The sequence below is a fragment of the Xiphias gladius genome, chromosome 3, assembly GCF_016859285.1.
Source record: "Xiphias gladius isolate SHS-SW01 ecotype Sanya breed wild chromosome 3, ASM1685928v1, whole genome shotgun sequence".
Classification (NCBI taxonomy): domain Eukaryota; kingdom Metazoa; phylum Chordata; class Actinopteri; order Istiophoriformes; family Xiphiidae; genus Xiphias; species Xiphias gladius.
In genome coordinates, this window is record NC_053402.1 from 18,977,237 (window position 1) to 18,995,045 (window position 17,809).

At 40.9% G+C, this 17,809-nt stretch overlaps 2 protein-coding genes across 5 annotated transcripts; one reads left to right on the forward strand and one right to left on the reverse strand.

Moving 5' to 3' along the window:
- Positions 1-914: 914 nt before the first annotated feature.
- Positions 915-9,839, reverse strand: retreg3 (reticulophagy regulator family member 3). Of its 4 annotated transcripts, none has more exons than XM_040119057.1 (10): positions 9,822-9,839; positions 7,249-7,524; positions 5,181-5,287; positions 4,696-4,726; positions 4,451-4,577; positions 4,107-4,191; positions 3,390-3,527; positions 2,828-2,907; positions 2,318-2,450; positions 915-2,228 (listed from the first exon to the last, which is right to left on the reverse strand). In XM_040119057.1, the coding sequence occupies exons 2-10, from the start codon at positions 7,494-7,496 to the stop codon at positions 1,684-1,686; spliced, it is 1,494 nt and encodes a 497-aa protein (XP_039974991.1). In that variant the 5' UTR covers positions 7,497-7,524; positions 9,822-9,839; the 3' UTR covers positions 915-1,683. The 4 variants fall into 4 exon arrangements, with proteins under 4 accessions (XP_039974991.1, XP_039974982.1, XP_039974965.1 ...); XM_040119048.1 differs by having other exon boundaries at positions 7,249-7,538; positions 9,822-9,838; XM_040119031.1 differs by lacking the exon at positions 9,822-9,839 and adding an exon at positions 7,761-7,924.
- Positions 8,951-17,356, forward strand: tubg1 (tubulin, gamma 1). Its single transcript, XM_040119070.1, has 11 exons — positions 8,951-9,209; positions 9,568-9,680; positions 10,582-10,749; positions 10,849-10,917; positions 11,897-11,976; positions 12,065-12,191; positions 13,494-13,580; positions 14,751-14,900; positions 15,114-15,266; positions 15,444-15,605; positions 16,179-17,356. The coding sequence occupies exons 1-11, from the start codon at positions 9,161-9,163 to the stop codon at positions 16,374-16,376; spliced, it is 1,356 nt and encodes a 451-aa protein (XP_039975004.1). The 5' UTR covers positions 8,951-9,160; the 3' UTR covers positions 16,377-17,356.
- Positions 17,357-17,809: the final 453 nt, after the last annotated feature.

Consider the following 17,809-nt stretch of genomic DNA (forward strand, 5'->3'; position numbering starts at 1 on the left):
CTGAGGAGCTGACTCTTCAACTTTGCTAACTTGAACTGGTCAAACAAATTGATACTAACTGCTCCTCCTCCTCCTCTTCTTCTTCTTCTACCTCAAAATCCCAGCAATTTCCTATCAGTGCACAATTTTTCTACGACACCTCCATGAGCGTGGATCCAGCAGTTTTATTTTCTCTTGTGCTATATCTCTCGCAGCTATGATTTTCTTCTCAAAATACCACAATGAAAGCAAGCAATGTGTTTTTCCTCTATTTTAAAAACCCAGCATTTTAAGACTCTGATATATGATTTCGATAAATCTCAACTGTGGCTTATGCCCTTTTCATTGTAAAATACCGACATACTGACATGGTGTGTCCATCGAGAGGAAAAGAGGCTGGCCAGCACACAAAGCAACTAACACTTTGAAAAAGGATATAAGGACAACTTTCTATACCCATTTCTGATGTAAACGTTTCCCCATTAAAATAGTAAAACATCTATGAATTTAAAGATTATTAGATTTTTCTCTTAAAATGTCCAGCTTGACTGTCAACTACATGAAATACAATGATGATAAAAGATATAAGGAAATTGGGTGAAATATTACTTCTGAGAAAGAAAGCACAAAGCTGAGGGCTTATTCAAGGTATTAAACATGGACACAATATGTTATTGAGCTGTATTAAAGGGAAGGAAAATGAAAAATATTCTGAACTTATTCAGAAAAAAGAAACATCTCTCACCCTGGTGCACAAGTTCATAAATACAATGAACAACAGACACAACTTCAGAAGCTCCTCTCGGTCAGACATCTTAAGACTGTAATTTGACATTCTTTCAAGAAAATAAAACAAGCTCTTGTAATGAATATGTCTTCATATTTTGGTCAGCAGAAAAAAGAACTAGGAAAGGAAAAAAATCACACAGAAAAGTAAATGAAGCTTTTAGCCAAAAAATATTCATCTTCATGACAGAGGAGAATCACTGTCCAAATCCTCAACTACTGAAAAGTGCTTTAAAAAAAAAAAAAAGTAAATTCATGTCTGTATACCTGTAACAACGAGTAAATCATCTTCTAACAGATTATAGCCCTGTGTCACTTGAAAGGACAGCAGAGGACTAACAACAACAGCAACGCAAACTGCTGTTTCTTTGACAAAAGGTGATGGAAAAAGTGGGGGCTGATTTATCTACCTCAGTCGCTCCACTCACTAAAGAAACGTAAACATGAAATGCTGTTCCATAATGACAATATCAAAGCAACATGGCTCAGCTCAACCAACAGAAATGTCATATTTGGTCCCATGTTAAATAGCCCTGTGTAGACCTCCTAGTACAAAAGATTTTACGGGGCACTGTTGTTCTTTATGTATAGTCACTAACAAGTACCCTTATAACTTATGGGTGCATAAGATACAAGACTGCATCAAGGCTCAATAATGCTGGTTTATTAATGTGTTTTATTTTTGTTGCTGCATTTCCTATTGCTCAGCCTACAAAGTAAAGGTTTTCTGGATGATCAGGGTTTGAAAGTAGGGGAGAAAGAGTTTGAAAAGATAGAAAAAATAAAATACTTCACAGTGATAACTGATGCCAATCAGAAGCAGGGCTGCTGGAACCTAAAATCATCTTTCACACTCATAACACACAATCTCACATGCTTATGAACAAGTACACACACACACACACGCACACACACACCTTACTGTGGTTTACCCAGCAGGCTAGATAAGAAGTTTGACCCCTGGCTCTCTCGTCTAGTACCCCCACCTCCTCCGAGGGGATCCATCTGGTTCAGTTCAGACTGATCCAGCATTTCAAAGTCCTCTCCCTCCAAGTCTGTGTCCAGCTCAGAGCTGGACTGCTTGCGGTAGCTTCGGCTGGCTCCGGCCTTGGGTGGGCCTTCTCTGCGCTTGGTAGCAGGAGGCCGAGGTTGCATTGCCGCGGCAAACGCTGTTTGGATCATGTTGCTGGCGATGACTCCGGCCAAGTCTCCGGCGAAATCAGAGGCAGGTGGCAGGCCGCTGAGAGAAAGTTCTGTATCCAGATCGTCCTGGTCAGAGTCCAGATGAGACTCCACATCCAGCACTGAAACCCGATGACTAGCTAGCCCAGATAGACACAGACTAGGTAGCCCGATGCTTGTGTCGTCGTCATCATCCATCAGAGTGGCATCTGGATTTATGGAGGGGAAGTCTGGGAGATCTTGAGCAAAGGATTCCTCAGCATCACTGTGTCTGTCAAGGTCTGACCAAAATACAGACAGGAACAAGGTCATGGACAAGAGCAAACAAGAAAATACTAAAAAAGAAAATCTGCAACACCTGCATACTTACCCTCAGAGCCCTCTGTGAGTGGGGTCTGCCCACGCGATAGGTTAAATGTTCCATTGTCAGTGTAGGACACCTCAGCATCGGAGTGCTCGGAGTCTGTCAGTGCAAGTTCCTTCGCAACAACAGCATCATCGAACTATGAGATACAACACATTTAAAAGGTTAAATATTTTTATGGTGTGTGCTACTTTTTTTTTTTTTAAATGTCAGTCAAAATCTAGGCAGAAACTTTAACTCCTTTGTCCTGCCATAAACTATTGTGCAAACTTTCTGTGTTTCCCCCTTTGTTATTTTCTCTCTGTATTTTGCTCTTATATCTTCTGCAGGCTTAAGGTAAAAATACACAAGACAGACACAGCACCTCATGTGAAGTTTCTCCTTAGATGTGCTACTGTAAATAAAACTGTGATGAAATACAAATCCATAGGTATTCAGGGAGTGTTCACGAACATCGATGTCGAACGAATTAGTTACAGCTTCATTAAAACACTGAAAGACTTTGAACAGACTTACTGTTGGACAGAAAGCAGCCAACTCCTCTTCACTGTCACTGGCTTCACCTGAGGCTGCACCATGGATAGGCCTCCGCAGGACTGCAGAGCAGAACGACAAGCATACAGACAACAAAAGATTACTACTCAGTGGAGAAAGTCACACTAACTTCGAGGACGGAAAGTTGCCAGTAATTCATATTAACTGTACAGAGGGTTCATAATAACACTATACAGGACAACTGGTTTTGGAAGAGTGATTACAATACAGATGGAAAGACAGTCAATGATCTGGCCATTTGTCATTGAAGCCAAAACTGGTGATTGCCGGGTAAAAATGGGAACATCAGTTGCATTTAATGTGGTGACAACAAGCACCATCTAAATGCATTATCTGAACAAATGTTGACCCTAGGACAGTATCATTGTCAGTCGTCATTTACTTCGTGTGATGGTAATCTTAGCGATACATTTATTTTCTTAAGGTTCAATTGTGGCTTTTTAAGTTAGATTAGCATGCATAAGTTTAATTCATTACAAGTTCAACTAACTTGCATTGTTATAAAATTTGATGTACTACTTACACTGATTATCAATAGGCTTTGACATCATGTATCCACGAACGCTGAAGTCCAGCCGCTGCAGGACCGGCTCCAGCTTCACGTACACGTGCGGAAAAACCCTGTGATAGGCTGCCAGGGGGGCCAGGAGGGTAGCTAACACTAGAGGACAAAGGCAAAAAGATATAGTCATTGTGGAGAAAGAGGTCCTTCTGTTGAGTTGTTTAGTGTATGTGATAAGAAAAAAAACTGTGCTCATTTCTGTTTTGTAGATACATTCGGTATCTAGTGGTACTCAACTCACTGTTGATAGACACTCACAAGGCTGTGTCAGTTTCAGTAGAGATACAGACAAAATGAAACAGAGGGAGCAGCAGGGATTTAACATGTAGAGTACAAGCTGCTGTGGATTGTTTCAGACGTCAGAGCAAAGGGCCTTGGCAGTTCTTGCCTTCCCAGCTCTGCAGCCTACAATGGTTAGAGGTTAGGAGATTAGCCCAGTCTCGGCATGACCTCCTTAGCTTTCTGCCTGGCTCCCTTCCCTCCTTCACTCCTGCCCCATGTGTCTTATCCTGGCTTTAATCACCTCACAGACGAGGCCATGGTACTGGGGCACCACAGATCTTGTTTCTTCACCCATGCATTTTTAATTGAACCAGTCAGGCTGAGTTTCTCTACCACTCTGGTCTTGTGAAGGGGCCTGGATCTGTAGTTAGGGCTGGGTAAATTGCTGGCACTCACCAGCAGAGTAGGAGAGCACCAATCCTGGAATGTAGCGCCCAACCACAGCCAAACAGGTAAACAGTCCACAGGTCAGGATGCAAAACTGACAGAGCAACAAAACACACAGGGAATGAAGTCAGCACCCATAATACATGTTGACGATTGTGCCTTTATCCATTGCTTACTGGTGAATTGGATGGATTACTAATTTGCAGAATCATGTAATGACAATTAGGACCACAGGCAATCAGAAGAGGGAAAGGGACATCAAAAACATAATTTAAAAGGTGATTTTCCACACCAAAAAGAGATGCTGTGATATATATAAGGATTGAGGTTTTTGTATGACGTGTGGTCTTCACCTTTCCAGGGTTGTGTCGTTTGTACTGTACCACAGTGGATGTGAGAACTGCTCCACTGACCCAGGCCTCAGCGATATGGTGGGACAGTTCAGGTACACTGAGAATGCCAGGTTGCACCAGACCCCAGCTAGACAAATGGACAATATTATGAACACTTTAAACCGCTATCTTATTATATCATTAATGCTGTCAGGACACTGCTTGGTGGTTACAGTCAACACAAAACTGTGGTTAAAGTAACAAACCTCTCATTTTCTGATTCATCCGGGTTTCTTACTGTGGACAGAGAGAAAGAAAGAGAGAGAGAACATCCATCACTTTAATGAAATTACATACCACAATGTACATCAATAATATATATTAATATATTATGCGTGTACCGTAAAGAAAAGGTAGCCCTAACATGTTATGCATGTTAGCTTGTGTTCTCTCTTTCAGCTACAGTCTCCTCAGGACTTTGTACAATCCAGTACATAATACAAATTCAAATACAAGTATGGGAGATTAACTGCGCTGTGTGTAATACAAATCACTTGCAATGTCCATGGTGCAGGGCTGCTGACTGATGGCATATCTATTCTAATAATAAAAGTACATAAATTGAGTAAACTGAGGAAGGATCTATGGTACAATTAACACCAGGAACCTCAGGGGGTAAAATAAAGCTAAAATACAGAACATGTCAGACTCTGAGAAATATAAAGACTTCCATTGAGGGAACTTGTAGCACCTCTAATTTCTGGCCAGATCTTGTTTCTCCAGGTATCAACACAGACAACCACAGCCAGACCGGATGCCAGCAGGAACAGCAGGCGCAGTGAGGTCAGGGCAAAGAACCTGGAGGGGAATAAAACACATGAACAGACAGTACATCCCATGCCTGTTGCCCCAGGAGTAAACAATGGATAAGTTATATAATTGAGAAACTTAGTGCATTCATGGATCTTCATGAATCCACGAAACCCTTAAGTGATAATCTACTGCTTCCTTTAGTCAGAACTAATAAAGAGGAACTTGTTCCACTTTCTGATGTGTGCTACACCCAATAATTCTCATTATAAATTAAAATCAGGAAAATGGTAACGAAATAGGATAAGAATATTACATTTTTTTCTTTAAAACTGATGGCACTGTTGTAAAATAAATAAAATGTTTGAGTATGAGTCCCCTTCACTAACAACGGAAAGGGTGCAGGCTGTACATCCAAATTTTTTTATCAGGTGGTTTCCATCTTTAAAGGAGTGTTGTCCATTTTGACACAACTTGTTTTCACTGCCTGGGTCCTCAACAAAAGTCCCCAAGTGTCGCTCCAGTTTCAGATCACAAGACTTCAAAATGTGTTGACCACAACAATGTTACTGGATTCTGCCAATCAGCAGTTAGAGATTAACCTAACAAAGAATTTGTTGGCAGAATGAGGTGTAGCACACTAGTATTTGGGGTAGCAGTGCAATTAGTAGCTACACTTAGTTAAAAAAACAAAACAAAAAACATACAATGCAATCGTCTATGTGGAACTAGCCATATACATGCAAGGGAGGACACAACAATATGTACATTTGTACATATTGCCTGAGCGCCACAAGCAGCTGCCAGCCTGGCTTTCCCTCTTCTGTGTCCCAGGTCAATGAATCTTTTCATACAAAAATATCTAAGTCACCTAATTTAGCCAAAACTTGCCCCAGTCCTACTCTTTCTCCTGTTGAATTCTTCTGTACTTTCTTCTTAATGTTAAGAAGAATGTTTTTTTAATTACTTTCTTAAGTTTAGAGCTGACTAATAGTGCAGCTGGGTGAATATAATTACCAGTGGTGGAATGTAACTAAGTACATTTACTCAAATATTGTGCTTAAGTACATTTTTTGAGGTACCTGTACTTTACTTAAGGATTTTATTTTCATGTGACTTTATACTTGTCTCCATTTCAGGTAAATATTGTACTTTTTACTTCATTACATTAATTTTACATCCAAAATTACTAGTTACTTTTCAGATTAAGATTTTATTGGTAAACATATGATCAGATTATAAAATACCATGCACTGTTATAGATTAAACTACAAACAGTATTAAAGTTTATTAAAAGGTAGTGGAACTTAATATTAAAAGTAAGTATCAGTAACAATATTCTGATAATATAATACATACTCACAATGGAGCAATTTTGCATAATGACTACTTTCGATACTTTAAGTGCATTTTGCTGCTAATACTTCTGTATTTTTACTTAAGTATTTTATAAATATGGGACTTGTAATATTGCTCCTTTTTTCAACACTGATAATTACAAATGATAAAGCAGGGAGATATATAAATAGACTGCTATTCACTGACATGTGCTTTATGCGTGCTGAACCAAAAGCCACAACCTTAATATAGACAAAGATTGATTTTTACTTCTGTAGTGACAAAACATGGACCTGTAAATTGAAGATTCAACTTTCAGCCCCCACACACACACACAGAAGGATCAACAATGAAATAGGTACAGCGTATTATACAGGCACCACACTGTTTTCAACAATAAGAAAACCAGTTCAGTTAGGAGCAACATTGGAGTTAGAACAGAAGTGCCTCTATAAATAGAGCCACTAGCCAGCCATCTGTCTTGTCTTGAATTGATAGGTGAAACACTGCATTGTGTAAAAGCACCAGCTGCTCTCCGTCACGTTGGCTTTCGCCTAACGATCAAAGAGTCTCTGTATTGTCTGATTGTAGGTTGCTATAACACACTCGGGCAGCAGAACAAGTCTGCCATCAAAATGCACAAACCTTATCTAACATTTGCTGAAACTCACCAGAACACAACGTTGACCAAGATGTAGAAGAGCACACACTGAAAGGGTCTCTCCCACACCAGGACGGACTGTAGGTAGGTCAGGACGGGCTCGTAGGGCCCCAATCGGGACTGAAGAGCGGCTTTGACAGCCCGTACCTGACCGTCTCTCTCGGTGGAGCACGGTCGACTTCGCAGGCAGATACTAGACCCCTGCTTGGCAGAGCAGTCCTCCTCGGAGGAGTCTTCCATTGCCCCAGTGTGCGCCATCTTAGCGTATACCGTGGATAAAGTAAGCCTGTAAAATAAAGACTTAAGTGGAATCAGGTAAAGAGCGTGAAAAGGGGCAGCACAGCGTCACAGAGCTGCTCAAAACACCGGCCAACAGATCTGCGCTAACGGATTTAAGCTAACGGCTAGCCACGCCAGCTGAATCATCGTGTTAGCCGCTAACAATAAATACCTGACTGCGTTACAAGCAAGTATGGCATTAGAGTCACGGGGGGGATACTTTTTAAATGAGATGCCACCTACTATTTTGTCATTTTTGCAGAAATGCAGTGCTCTCCTCTGAAAGGCTCGGGACAATATGGCGTAACCTGTTTTTCCGAGACATCAGCAGCCCAATCAGAAACCGCACGCGCGCCCGTGTCAGACGGCGTTCATGCACAATAGGAATATTTGAGTTTTGTTTTTGTTTTTTGTTTTGTTTTTTTGACCTTCGCTGACAAACAAATCAGATGGTCATCGTGATTGTGCTTATCTACAACGCCTTGGTTTAAATAGCCATTTAAATATTTTCTTGTTTTGTATGACACTGTCAACTACAAACATAAAGTCAAACAAGTAGTTGTGACCAAAAATGCAACAGAGCCCTGATTACAAACGCACTTTCAATGAAATAGTTGTTTATTTGAAATAATTATACTGTTCCCTCTACATCTGATTAGCTGTAGCTTTCCCTCCTCACACTTGGTAGAATTGATGGTTTGTTAAAAAGAAAAGAAATAACTGAAAAAAAAAAAATTATGTCCAGCTTTAGTTACTAACTATGACCACTGGAGGGCAGGAAAACTCAAGGTTATAAATACACTAGCATAAATGAAGACCTACTACTGGTTATGATCAGAATTACACGCTAAGAACCAAAGAAAATTTAATATGTACAAAGAAAAATGTTACTAATTGCCCGTGGAAACAGAGCAGCACACGAAACTGTACCGAGCTTCTCCAAGTAAAAACAAGACGCAATAGTAACACTTAAAAAATATTAAAAATAAAACTTGTACAATAGACAGGCGTACTCACAAATTGTGATCACCGGAGGGAAGCGTATGAACACGGTCATTGCAACCATCAACTCTACCAAGTGTTGAAGCAGACACAGTGGCGTACTAAATATCCCGGTGGAAACTTGTAAAAAAAAAAAAAATACCATACCGGCACAAACCCTATGTAATCCGGTTTCAAATAAAGTCTAATAATAATAATAATAATGATGATGATGATGATGATAATGATAACTTCAAGGTCAAGGCAGAAAGAATAGCATACGGTATATACAGTCAAAATAAAACTTTAAAATTAAGCGACAAACCTTAGCCGCATAGGTTTTGGTCTGACTTTTGGCGTGTTGAAGCGAGGCAACGAAATATCTTTAATCTTGTTTGTGTGTGTGTGTGTGTGTGTGTGTGTGTGTGTGTGTGTGTGTCTGTGTCGATTAGGCTGCATTACACACTCCGACACGGTAGGCGGCAGTGCGCAGATTCAATAGCGATTTGCGACATTTGCTCGGAGCGTCACATCAGCACCAAGCGGGAAGGAGCGAGTTGCTGCTGCTGCTGCCGCCGCTGGAGTGGTCTGTTTTTCTTGTATTATTTAGCTAGCAAGCAGCCAGCAGGCTAGCTAAAACAAGGAACAGCCGAGGACTCAACATGCCGCGGGAAATCATAACGCTTCAGCTGGGACAATGTGGAAATCAGAGTACGTGAGAGACGTAGTTAATGCTTCTAGCCAGTGTCCAACATTGAACTGAGTCAGCTAACTGAGATGATCTGTCAGACATACTGCTGTGTAACCAAGTTAGTCAAGTGCTAATATCAAGACTAGCTAAACTCAAAATGTAACTTAAACAACGACAACATCATTACAACCTAGCTGAAATGTGGCTAATGGGGTTTCTGCACAGCAAACGTCATGTAAATGCATGTTAGCTACCGGTGCAAGTTATGCTAATTGATGTGTTTACTATTTGTTTAATAAACCAGTAAGGTCACCAAAGGCTACTTAACGTGACCTAACGTTAACATTTTGCCAACTTGTTCCTTTCGTGGTTTTTCAGTCGGTTTTGAGTTTTGGAAGCAGCTGTGTGCAGAGCATGGCATCAGTCCAGAGGGGATTGTTGAGGAGTTTGCAACTGAAGGGACCGACAGGAAGGATGTGTTTTTCTACCAGGTAACTGAGGAAATAATTTAAACCTTTACCCCATTATATTTAATGTCATGAGATGGATAAATCGTATCTTTTCTGCACGTACTGTATACACTCACTGAGCGCTTTATTAGGATCATCATGCTTATCTTGGGTAGGACCTACCTTTGCTTCCCAAATGGCCTCAAATCTTCGTGGCATGGATTCCACAAGGTGTTGGAAACAGTCCTTTGAGATTGTGTTCCATGTTGACGTGATTGTATCGCATCATTTCTGCAGATTTGTCAGCTGCACATTCATGCTGTCAATCCCCTGTTCTACCACATCCCAAAGGTGTTCTGTTGGATTCAGATCTGGTGACTGGGGAGGCCACTGTAGTACACTTAAGTCATTTTCATGAAATCAGTTTGAGATGACTTATGCTTTGTGACATGGTACATTATCATACGGGAAGTAGCCATTAGAAGATGCATCACTTGTGGCCTTAAAGGGATGCACATGGTCAGCAACAATACTCAGATAGGCTGTGGCATTCAAATGATGATTGACTGGTATTAAGGGGACTGAAGTGTGGCAAGAAAACATCCCCCACAACATTACACCAACCACCAGCCTCGAATGTCGATTGTTAATGTCTGATGTGAGCAATAACTGATGAATTTATGCATTGCACAGCTGCCACATGATTGGCTGATTGGATAATTGCACAAATAAGCAGGTGTGCAGGTGCTCCTAATAAAGTTCTTAGTGAGTGTATATACACTTTATTGATGCTTGTTTGCAGCTGAGATGCAACAACACTGTTTGCCACTAGATGGCGTGCTAGTTGTGTAAACTGAATTAACCCTGACCCTGCAAGAACACAACATCCTACAGACAGTGCAGTTTCATCAGCTAACCCCTCCTCGTTCATAAAACTCCACAGGCCGACGATGAACACTACATCCCCCGTGCAGTCCTCCTGGACCTGGAGCCGAGGGTGATTCACACCATCCTCAACTCCCCTTATGCAAATCTGTACAACCCAGAGAACATCTACCTCTCTGAGCATGGCGGAGGTGCTGGCAACAACTGGGCCAGTGGATATTCACAGGTGATCAGTGGATATGACATGTTCCTTTCTTTAACTACTGTCATTATTATACAAACAAAGACTTAAAAAAATTATGCATATATAATGTTTTCCCTTTAGGGCAAAAAAATCCAAGAGGACATCTTTGACATCATTGACCGGGAGGCAGATGGCAGTGACAGTTTGGAGGCAAGTTTATCATTTATCACATACCGACTCTCCTTGGGGATTGGGCTGATCTGGGCTTTTGCAGTGTGGAATTTTGAAAACTGATTTGGAAATAAAGTAATGTGGCTGTGTGTAGAAATATTACATAGTATAGTCACCTTATCCCATCTTATCCCATTGAGCAGCAACTTGCTACTGAAGCCTTGACCTCAAACCTGCAAGAAAGTATCAAAGTATTTGTTGTTTATAGTTAACGTGATAAATCGTGGCCACGGATGTGTAATGCCTGTTCAATAATCCGTCCGTGGTCTGAGTTGCATTAGGGAATACTTGATATACTTGCACTCAAACGTGACTTTTCTTAGTCTTACATGCAAACGTTTGTGCCTTTTGTGGTAAAATCCATAAATCCATATAGAAATGAATGACTTGATTAAAAACGACATGTTAAAATGGTGCCAGTGCCTGTTATCTTAAAAACAGCAAAGCCCCAGCCATGCCACATTATTATTTTTAGGGTTTTTTCTTTTTCTTTTCTTTTTTTTTTTTTTGTGGACTTTCTTCAGCTGCCAGCCCTCCCATAAAATAACACTCGCATTTCCCCTCTAAGGTCTGCAATTTCTGTAACTCATTCACATTATGACCCCACATTATTATTTAGTGTGTGCACTCATGTGTGTATTGGATAGGAAGGTGGGCCTGGCTGCCGTGTGCATGTGTATGTTGGCAGGGTGTGGCGTGTAGAATGTCTGGTGATAATAGCCGGGCGAGTGTAGAAGGCAGGTATTACAGGGCTGTCTTGGGGGGGGTGAGGGAGCCTATTTGTGAGGTGGGGCTGCACTCCCATTTATATAACTGCCTAGGAAGAGAGGCATTTGCTCACCCACACACATCAGCTTTCTGCATCAGCAGAGTTTAAAGTAAGCTTTACACACACGTGGCACATGCTGTAGCTGTATATCTGAACTGCAAGTGATGAGTAACCCTTTGCCTTTTGTAGGGATTTGTCCTGTGTCATTCCATTGCTGGGGGGACGGGCTCGGGTCTAGGATCCTATCTGCTGGAGAAACTCAATGACAGGTCCACAGATACACATGCAGCTTGTTCACCTACTTTTTTTCATGTGATCTGGTGTGTGTGTGGATAAAATATCATTTCTGATCTCCAGGTACCCAAAGAAGCTGGTGCAGACTTACTCTGTTTTCCCAAACCAGGATGAGATGAGTGATGTGGTAGTTCAGCCGTACAACTCGCTGCTGACGCTGAAGAGACTCACCCAGAACGCAGACTGCGTGGTGAGCAGCAGCACTTATGAATGGATGTTGATTAATCCCATTGCTCCCGTTGCTTTGCAACGCACCCTTGGCACTAAATACCCTCACAAGATACCATAAAAATGACTGCGTTTTGAGTGCAGTTTTTAAACAACCCTTGGTTAGCTTGTAATAGCACCATTTGAACAAATCAAAGCCAAAATACAACAGAAGTAGCCAAACCGTTCCACTATAAATGAGCTGAAACAGGAAGTAAAAATAATTTTATTAAAAAGGTCAGTCAAATTGCCAATAAAATCATGATGTTATGTCAGCCTGTTAAATAAATTTTGCGTCGTGTTCTGACGTAAATGGTAGGGGTCAAAACCCAGCAAACCTTTGCTAGTACACATGTCAAACTCTGTTAAGACCTCAAACACATGACAAAAAACTCTATTTTATTAACAGAGACCCATTCTGCACTGGACTAGTTTTGGCTAGGCTTGTTTAATGAGGAATTTAAGCATTCAAAGGAATATTCCACCCAAATAAAATCATAATCACAAATATGACAACAGAGATTTTTGCCTCACCACCTAAGTGTATGATTAGCTAATTTTAATACCCTCTTGTCACTTGTCTTTTAAAAATATGTAACTGATATCACGATACACTTAAAGCTTACAGTTCATAGTGTCTTTCACCATGCATTTAAACATGCTCTGATAAACTTGAAATTTTTGTCTTCAACACTTTAGTCAATTTCAAAATCTGCTGGCCTAATTTGTGAAAGTATATGACAGATGTAGTCTAAAGTTTTTACTTTTATCAGTTCATTTGTTGATAACAGATGCTTTTTAGGCCAATGCAGTGCTTGTGTAGCAGACTAGTAAAGAAGCATGCCAGCATTGAGGCATTGCCAATCGAACTTATTAAATCTCAGTCTTATATCTGTGATTGTATTAGTCTGAGATGCTCTGACAGTCTAATGGTGTTTCCTCTCTAATACCTACTTCCTCCAGGGTCTTGCATAAGGCCCTCATGTTGATTAAATTAGCTGGAGAGCTAATAGAATCTGTCCAAGAATTGGTCCCCCTGTTGCGACTGTACAGTGTGTCTTTTATGTTCAGCTCTCCTAACAACAACACACTGTGTTGCTTCTTAAAAGGTTCCCTGACTGCGTCATTACTCCGATACCGTCTCACTTTCTTTAACTACGTAGCAGTTATTGACTTTCGCCATGTTGTTGTGCCGGAGGGAGTCTCTTCCTCCATTTTTGTCTTCATTTGTCTAATAATTTCCCTCTGGGCACGTATGTGTGCGTGTATGTGTGTTGTGTATCAGGTGGTGTTGGATAACACGGCTCTTAATCGCATCGCAACAGACAGACTGCATATCCAGAACCCCTCGTTCTCCCAGATCAATCAGCTGGTGAGTGAGACATCACACAGTTTTACAGCCTCTACCACCCCCAAATGTTTTCTCAGCTTGTCAGTCAGCAGGTTTTAGTTTTAGCTCTAGCCTAAAGCCTACCTGACTGTATTTGAACAAAGACAAATGTTGAGACAGACTGTGCTAGACATGTGTTGCTCACTACAAAAATTATGAGATTCACAAACTAGTTTGGCAAGTCAGTTGCATGTCAGACTGGATTTCAGCTCACCAAATGGTATGTCAGCTTGTTTGACAAGAGCCACACACAAAGAGATAAAATCTCCATTCATTCATTCATTCATTCATTCCTTTATTTATTTCCAAGCTTGGGGTCGATTCACTATTTTCATTAATTTTTTTTTTTCGTGCAAAATGCCGATTAAAACATTAAACTTTATCAGGACTTTATCTTGAAGACATCCAAGCAAGAAAAATAAGTGCACTACCTGAAAGGCTGTCATAATTAAGACCAGGGACATCCAGTTTCAGCAGAGAGAGCAGAAAACATCACCTGCTGTGATGTGTTTCTTGACAAGACATCAGCCTGATATCCTTATCTACCCAGCAGGAACAGATTGAATGAATCAGAATCTGCATACATTCGACTCGCATCGATACACCTCTCGTAACCAGATAATACTTAATATAGTTCAATACTGTCACTCTTGTTGATGCCATCTTGAAATTCCCTACAAGGTACCCAGAGCTAGCTAGCCACCTGGAGTTACAACAGTCCTGTAAACTGCAACAGGTGCAAATCCACTCATTTGTCAGTTTATTAGGAACACCTAGATAAAACTAATGCAGTCTAATACAACAGTCCTGCAATAAATCCTATCTTCATGAAGGTTATAATGTTCAGTTTGTGTTGAAATTGATTTAGAGAGGTCTAGATTCAACTTTGTTTTCATTTTGGAGGCTGTAGCTTGTGATGCTGTTGAACTATATTTCATTAAACAGAGAGATGTTTCTGTTATTTTGCCTGCCCTTGTTGATATAAATGGGGTTTCGTGATATAAACAATTTACAAATTGTGCAAAAACAAAAATTCTGAATGAATCAAATTCATTCAAGGTATCATCAAGCCCTAACTCTTTTTAACGTATTTGCAAGCTCTAACCAGTTACTTTAAAGGCTCTGTGTCTGATTGAACCTTCATACACACAGGTTTCCACCATCATGTCTGCAAGCACAACCACCCTACGCTATCCGGGCTACATGAACAACGACCTTATTGGCCTGATTGCATCCCTCATCCCCACGCCCCGCCTGCACTTCCTTATGACTGGGTACACACCACTCACTACCGACCAGTCGGTGAGTTGTCAGACTACTGAAAGAAATTAAAGCAAACTGAGAAACATTTGTTCACTCTTCATTCAGTCCACAAAATGGCATCCAAAACATAGAGTGCAAAATGTTTTCAGGTTAATCAAGTATCAGTCGATTGTGATTAAAAATCTTCTTTATCAAAATACTGAGCATCTCTAAGACGTCGACTTTTGATTTAATCACCCTACTGTGTCCCAGGTTGCTAGCGTGAGGAAAACCACAGTGCTGGATGTGATGAGGAGGCTTCTGCAACCCAAGAATGTGATGGTGTCCACGGGAAGAGAGAGGCAGCCGAGCCACTGCTACATCGCCATCCTCAACATCATCCAGGGAGAGGTCGACCCCACACAGGTGTGTGTGTGTGTGTGTGTGTGTGTGTGTGTGTGTGTGTGTGTGTGTGTGTGTGTGTGTGTGTGTGTGTGTGTGTGTGTGTGTGTGTATGAGGTGTCAAACTATAACCTTATGAGTTCCACTTTTCCTAACATGTCTGGAGAGTATATAAACCAGTTTCAACTTACTCTACTGTAGGTGCATAAAAGCCTCCAGAGGATCCGAGAACGTAAACTTGCCAGCTTCATTCCCTGGGGTCCTGCCAGCATCCAGGTGGCATTGTCCAGGAAGTCCCCATACCTGCCCTCGGCCCACCGAGTCAGTGGTCTGATGATGGCCAACCACACAAGCATCTCCTCTGTAAGTGCTCATCAGAGTTTCGTGACCTCAGGCAGTTCAGTTGCATTCTCCTCCAGCGTACACTCAAGATAAGCATTGTCCTAAAAGTGAAGTTGAGCTGCTGCTGCAGCAGCAGTCCAAGGGAAATTCCACAAAAATCAGGCTTTGGACTGTTACGCTGCCAGACTAGACATCTCCTCAAAACTGTAAACGTTCTTTTTTCTTTTTGCTGGTTTAAAACTTGAGCTGTCAGGTGTGAAGGAAATTCCCTCCCGTGATGTCATTAAATAACTTAATCTGAGGTAATTGAGAAAACCTTTGCAGTCAGTCATATTACAATGCCGGAATTTCTCTTTTGGCTTTTCCCTTTTTTTCCTCATTACTTTAGGTCTGGAAGTTAAGTAAGGGGAACTACAGTCCTCTAAGGAAGTTCCATATAGGTCATAGATGTCATTTCATTTTTTATTTTCATTTTCCTTTCTTGTAACAAGAAAGGAAAATGAAAATAAAAAAACAAAACAAAGTGTGCAGGCTGAATCTGAAACGTAACCTCTTTCAGGGAGTTTTGATGTCCTCTTTGTTGCTGTCCCACAGCTGTTTGAGCGGACGTGTCGGCAGTATGACAAACTGCGTAAGCGTGAGGCCTTCCTGGAGCAGTTCCGCAAAGAGGACATATTCAAGGACAACTTTGATGAGCTGGACAACTCTCGTGAAGTCGTCCAGCAGCTGGTGGACGAGTACAGTGCAGCCACGCGGCCTGACTACATTTCCTGGGGCACACAAGAACAGTGAATGGACTTACAGGTCTTGTATCTCAGCTAAAACTCAGTCAATGTACATTCATAGCTCGTTTATTCTAACTCAGTTTACGTCCCTTATACATAGGTGTCCCAAAATAAACAGGTATTCGGCTTTAGCTGCTTCTCTGAAAATTTATTTATTGGCTTTTTACAGTATGTAATAGTATGGTGTGTATGTGTTTCAAAGTTCACTCTGAGGGATGAGTGTTAACACCCACCGTCATTATATCAACTAAAATGTAAAATAGTAAATTCTCAAATCCAGTTTATATAAATCAATCCTCAGCTTAATTGTCCTGTGACGTGAAAGTAAGAGTACTTCTTCCCTGCAAGTCTGTGCAGAAAGCATCAATAATGTGTCTTCTACAAAACAATCTTTAAATGTTTGTTAATAGTTGTTTTGTTTTTTTTCCTTTCTCCTAAACTCAGCGCTGCCCCCTTGTAGCCATTTCTTTCTTTCTTTCAGAAATATAAGTTAACCTGTTGCCTTGTTTTGGTCGGTTTTTTTACTTCGCACAGTAACTCTAGTACAGCTGATCTACAGTGAAAGGTCCACAGCCTACAAAATGACGGCCTTCAATAATGGGAGTAGGAATGGTAGAATGTGTTGCATGATGGTAAATGTAGGTTCTTATATCCCAGACGTTTCTGACATGGAGCTTTGTACCATCTGTCTGCTGCAGATACACACAACTCATTTGTCACCGCTGTACATGACCAAGTGCCATATGAACTGCAATGACATTTTTAACAGCATTTGTCACCTACAGTAAAGAGAGTAACAGTTTGCACAGATGAACACAGTGTACAAGGATGGATCTCGTTTTAACACTTCATCTCTATGCTTGTAAATATACTTTAAAGAATAGCTGGTTCACTGGCATTCCCTGCATCCTCTCAATGAATATACTGTTCCATGTTGCTTTGCTTGTTGGACCTGTTTAAAATGATGAATAAACACATTTTCTATTATTTTTTCATTTTCAATGCGTTTTTGCTCCGATCACACTTGGTCATTTTGCTTTCCTTTAGTTTCTTTCATGCAAAAGGATGAAACAGCCTTTTCTCCCTCACCTGGAGCTGCTGTGTCTTGGTGGCCGTTCATCTAACTCAGTTAAGGCTCATTACCACAGTGGAACGTAGAGGCACTTAGCAACGCTTGCTCAACCAGCTATTGTTTTTAACCAGAACAGCTTGGGGGGGAGGTAGCTCTCAACTCTGCTGCTGGCGCCAAACTTAAGCCTTTTATAAAATGTGCTTTGCTGAAAACAATAGTCTTACACTGCTTCACTAGTCGAGGCACAAAAAAAGCACATTTTCTGAAAATGAAACGGGGGAAATGAGGGCTGAGGCTGAAAACAATAGTACCAAAGACCAAATATGGTAAAATGGTGCTGTTTTTATTAATTACATACAGTATTTATA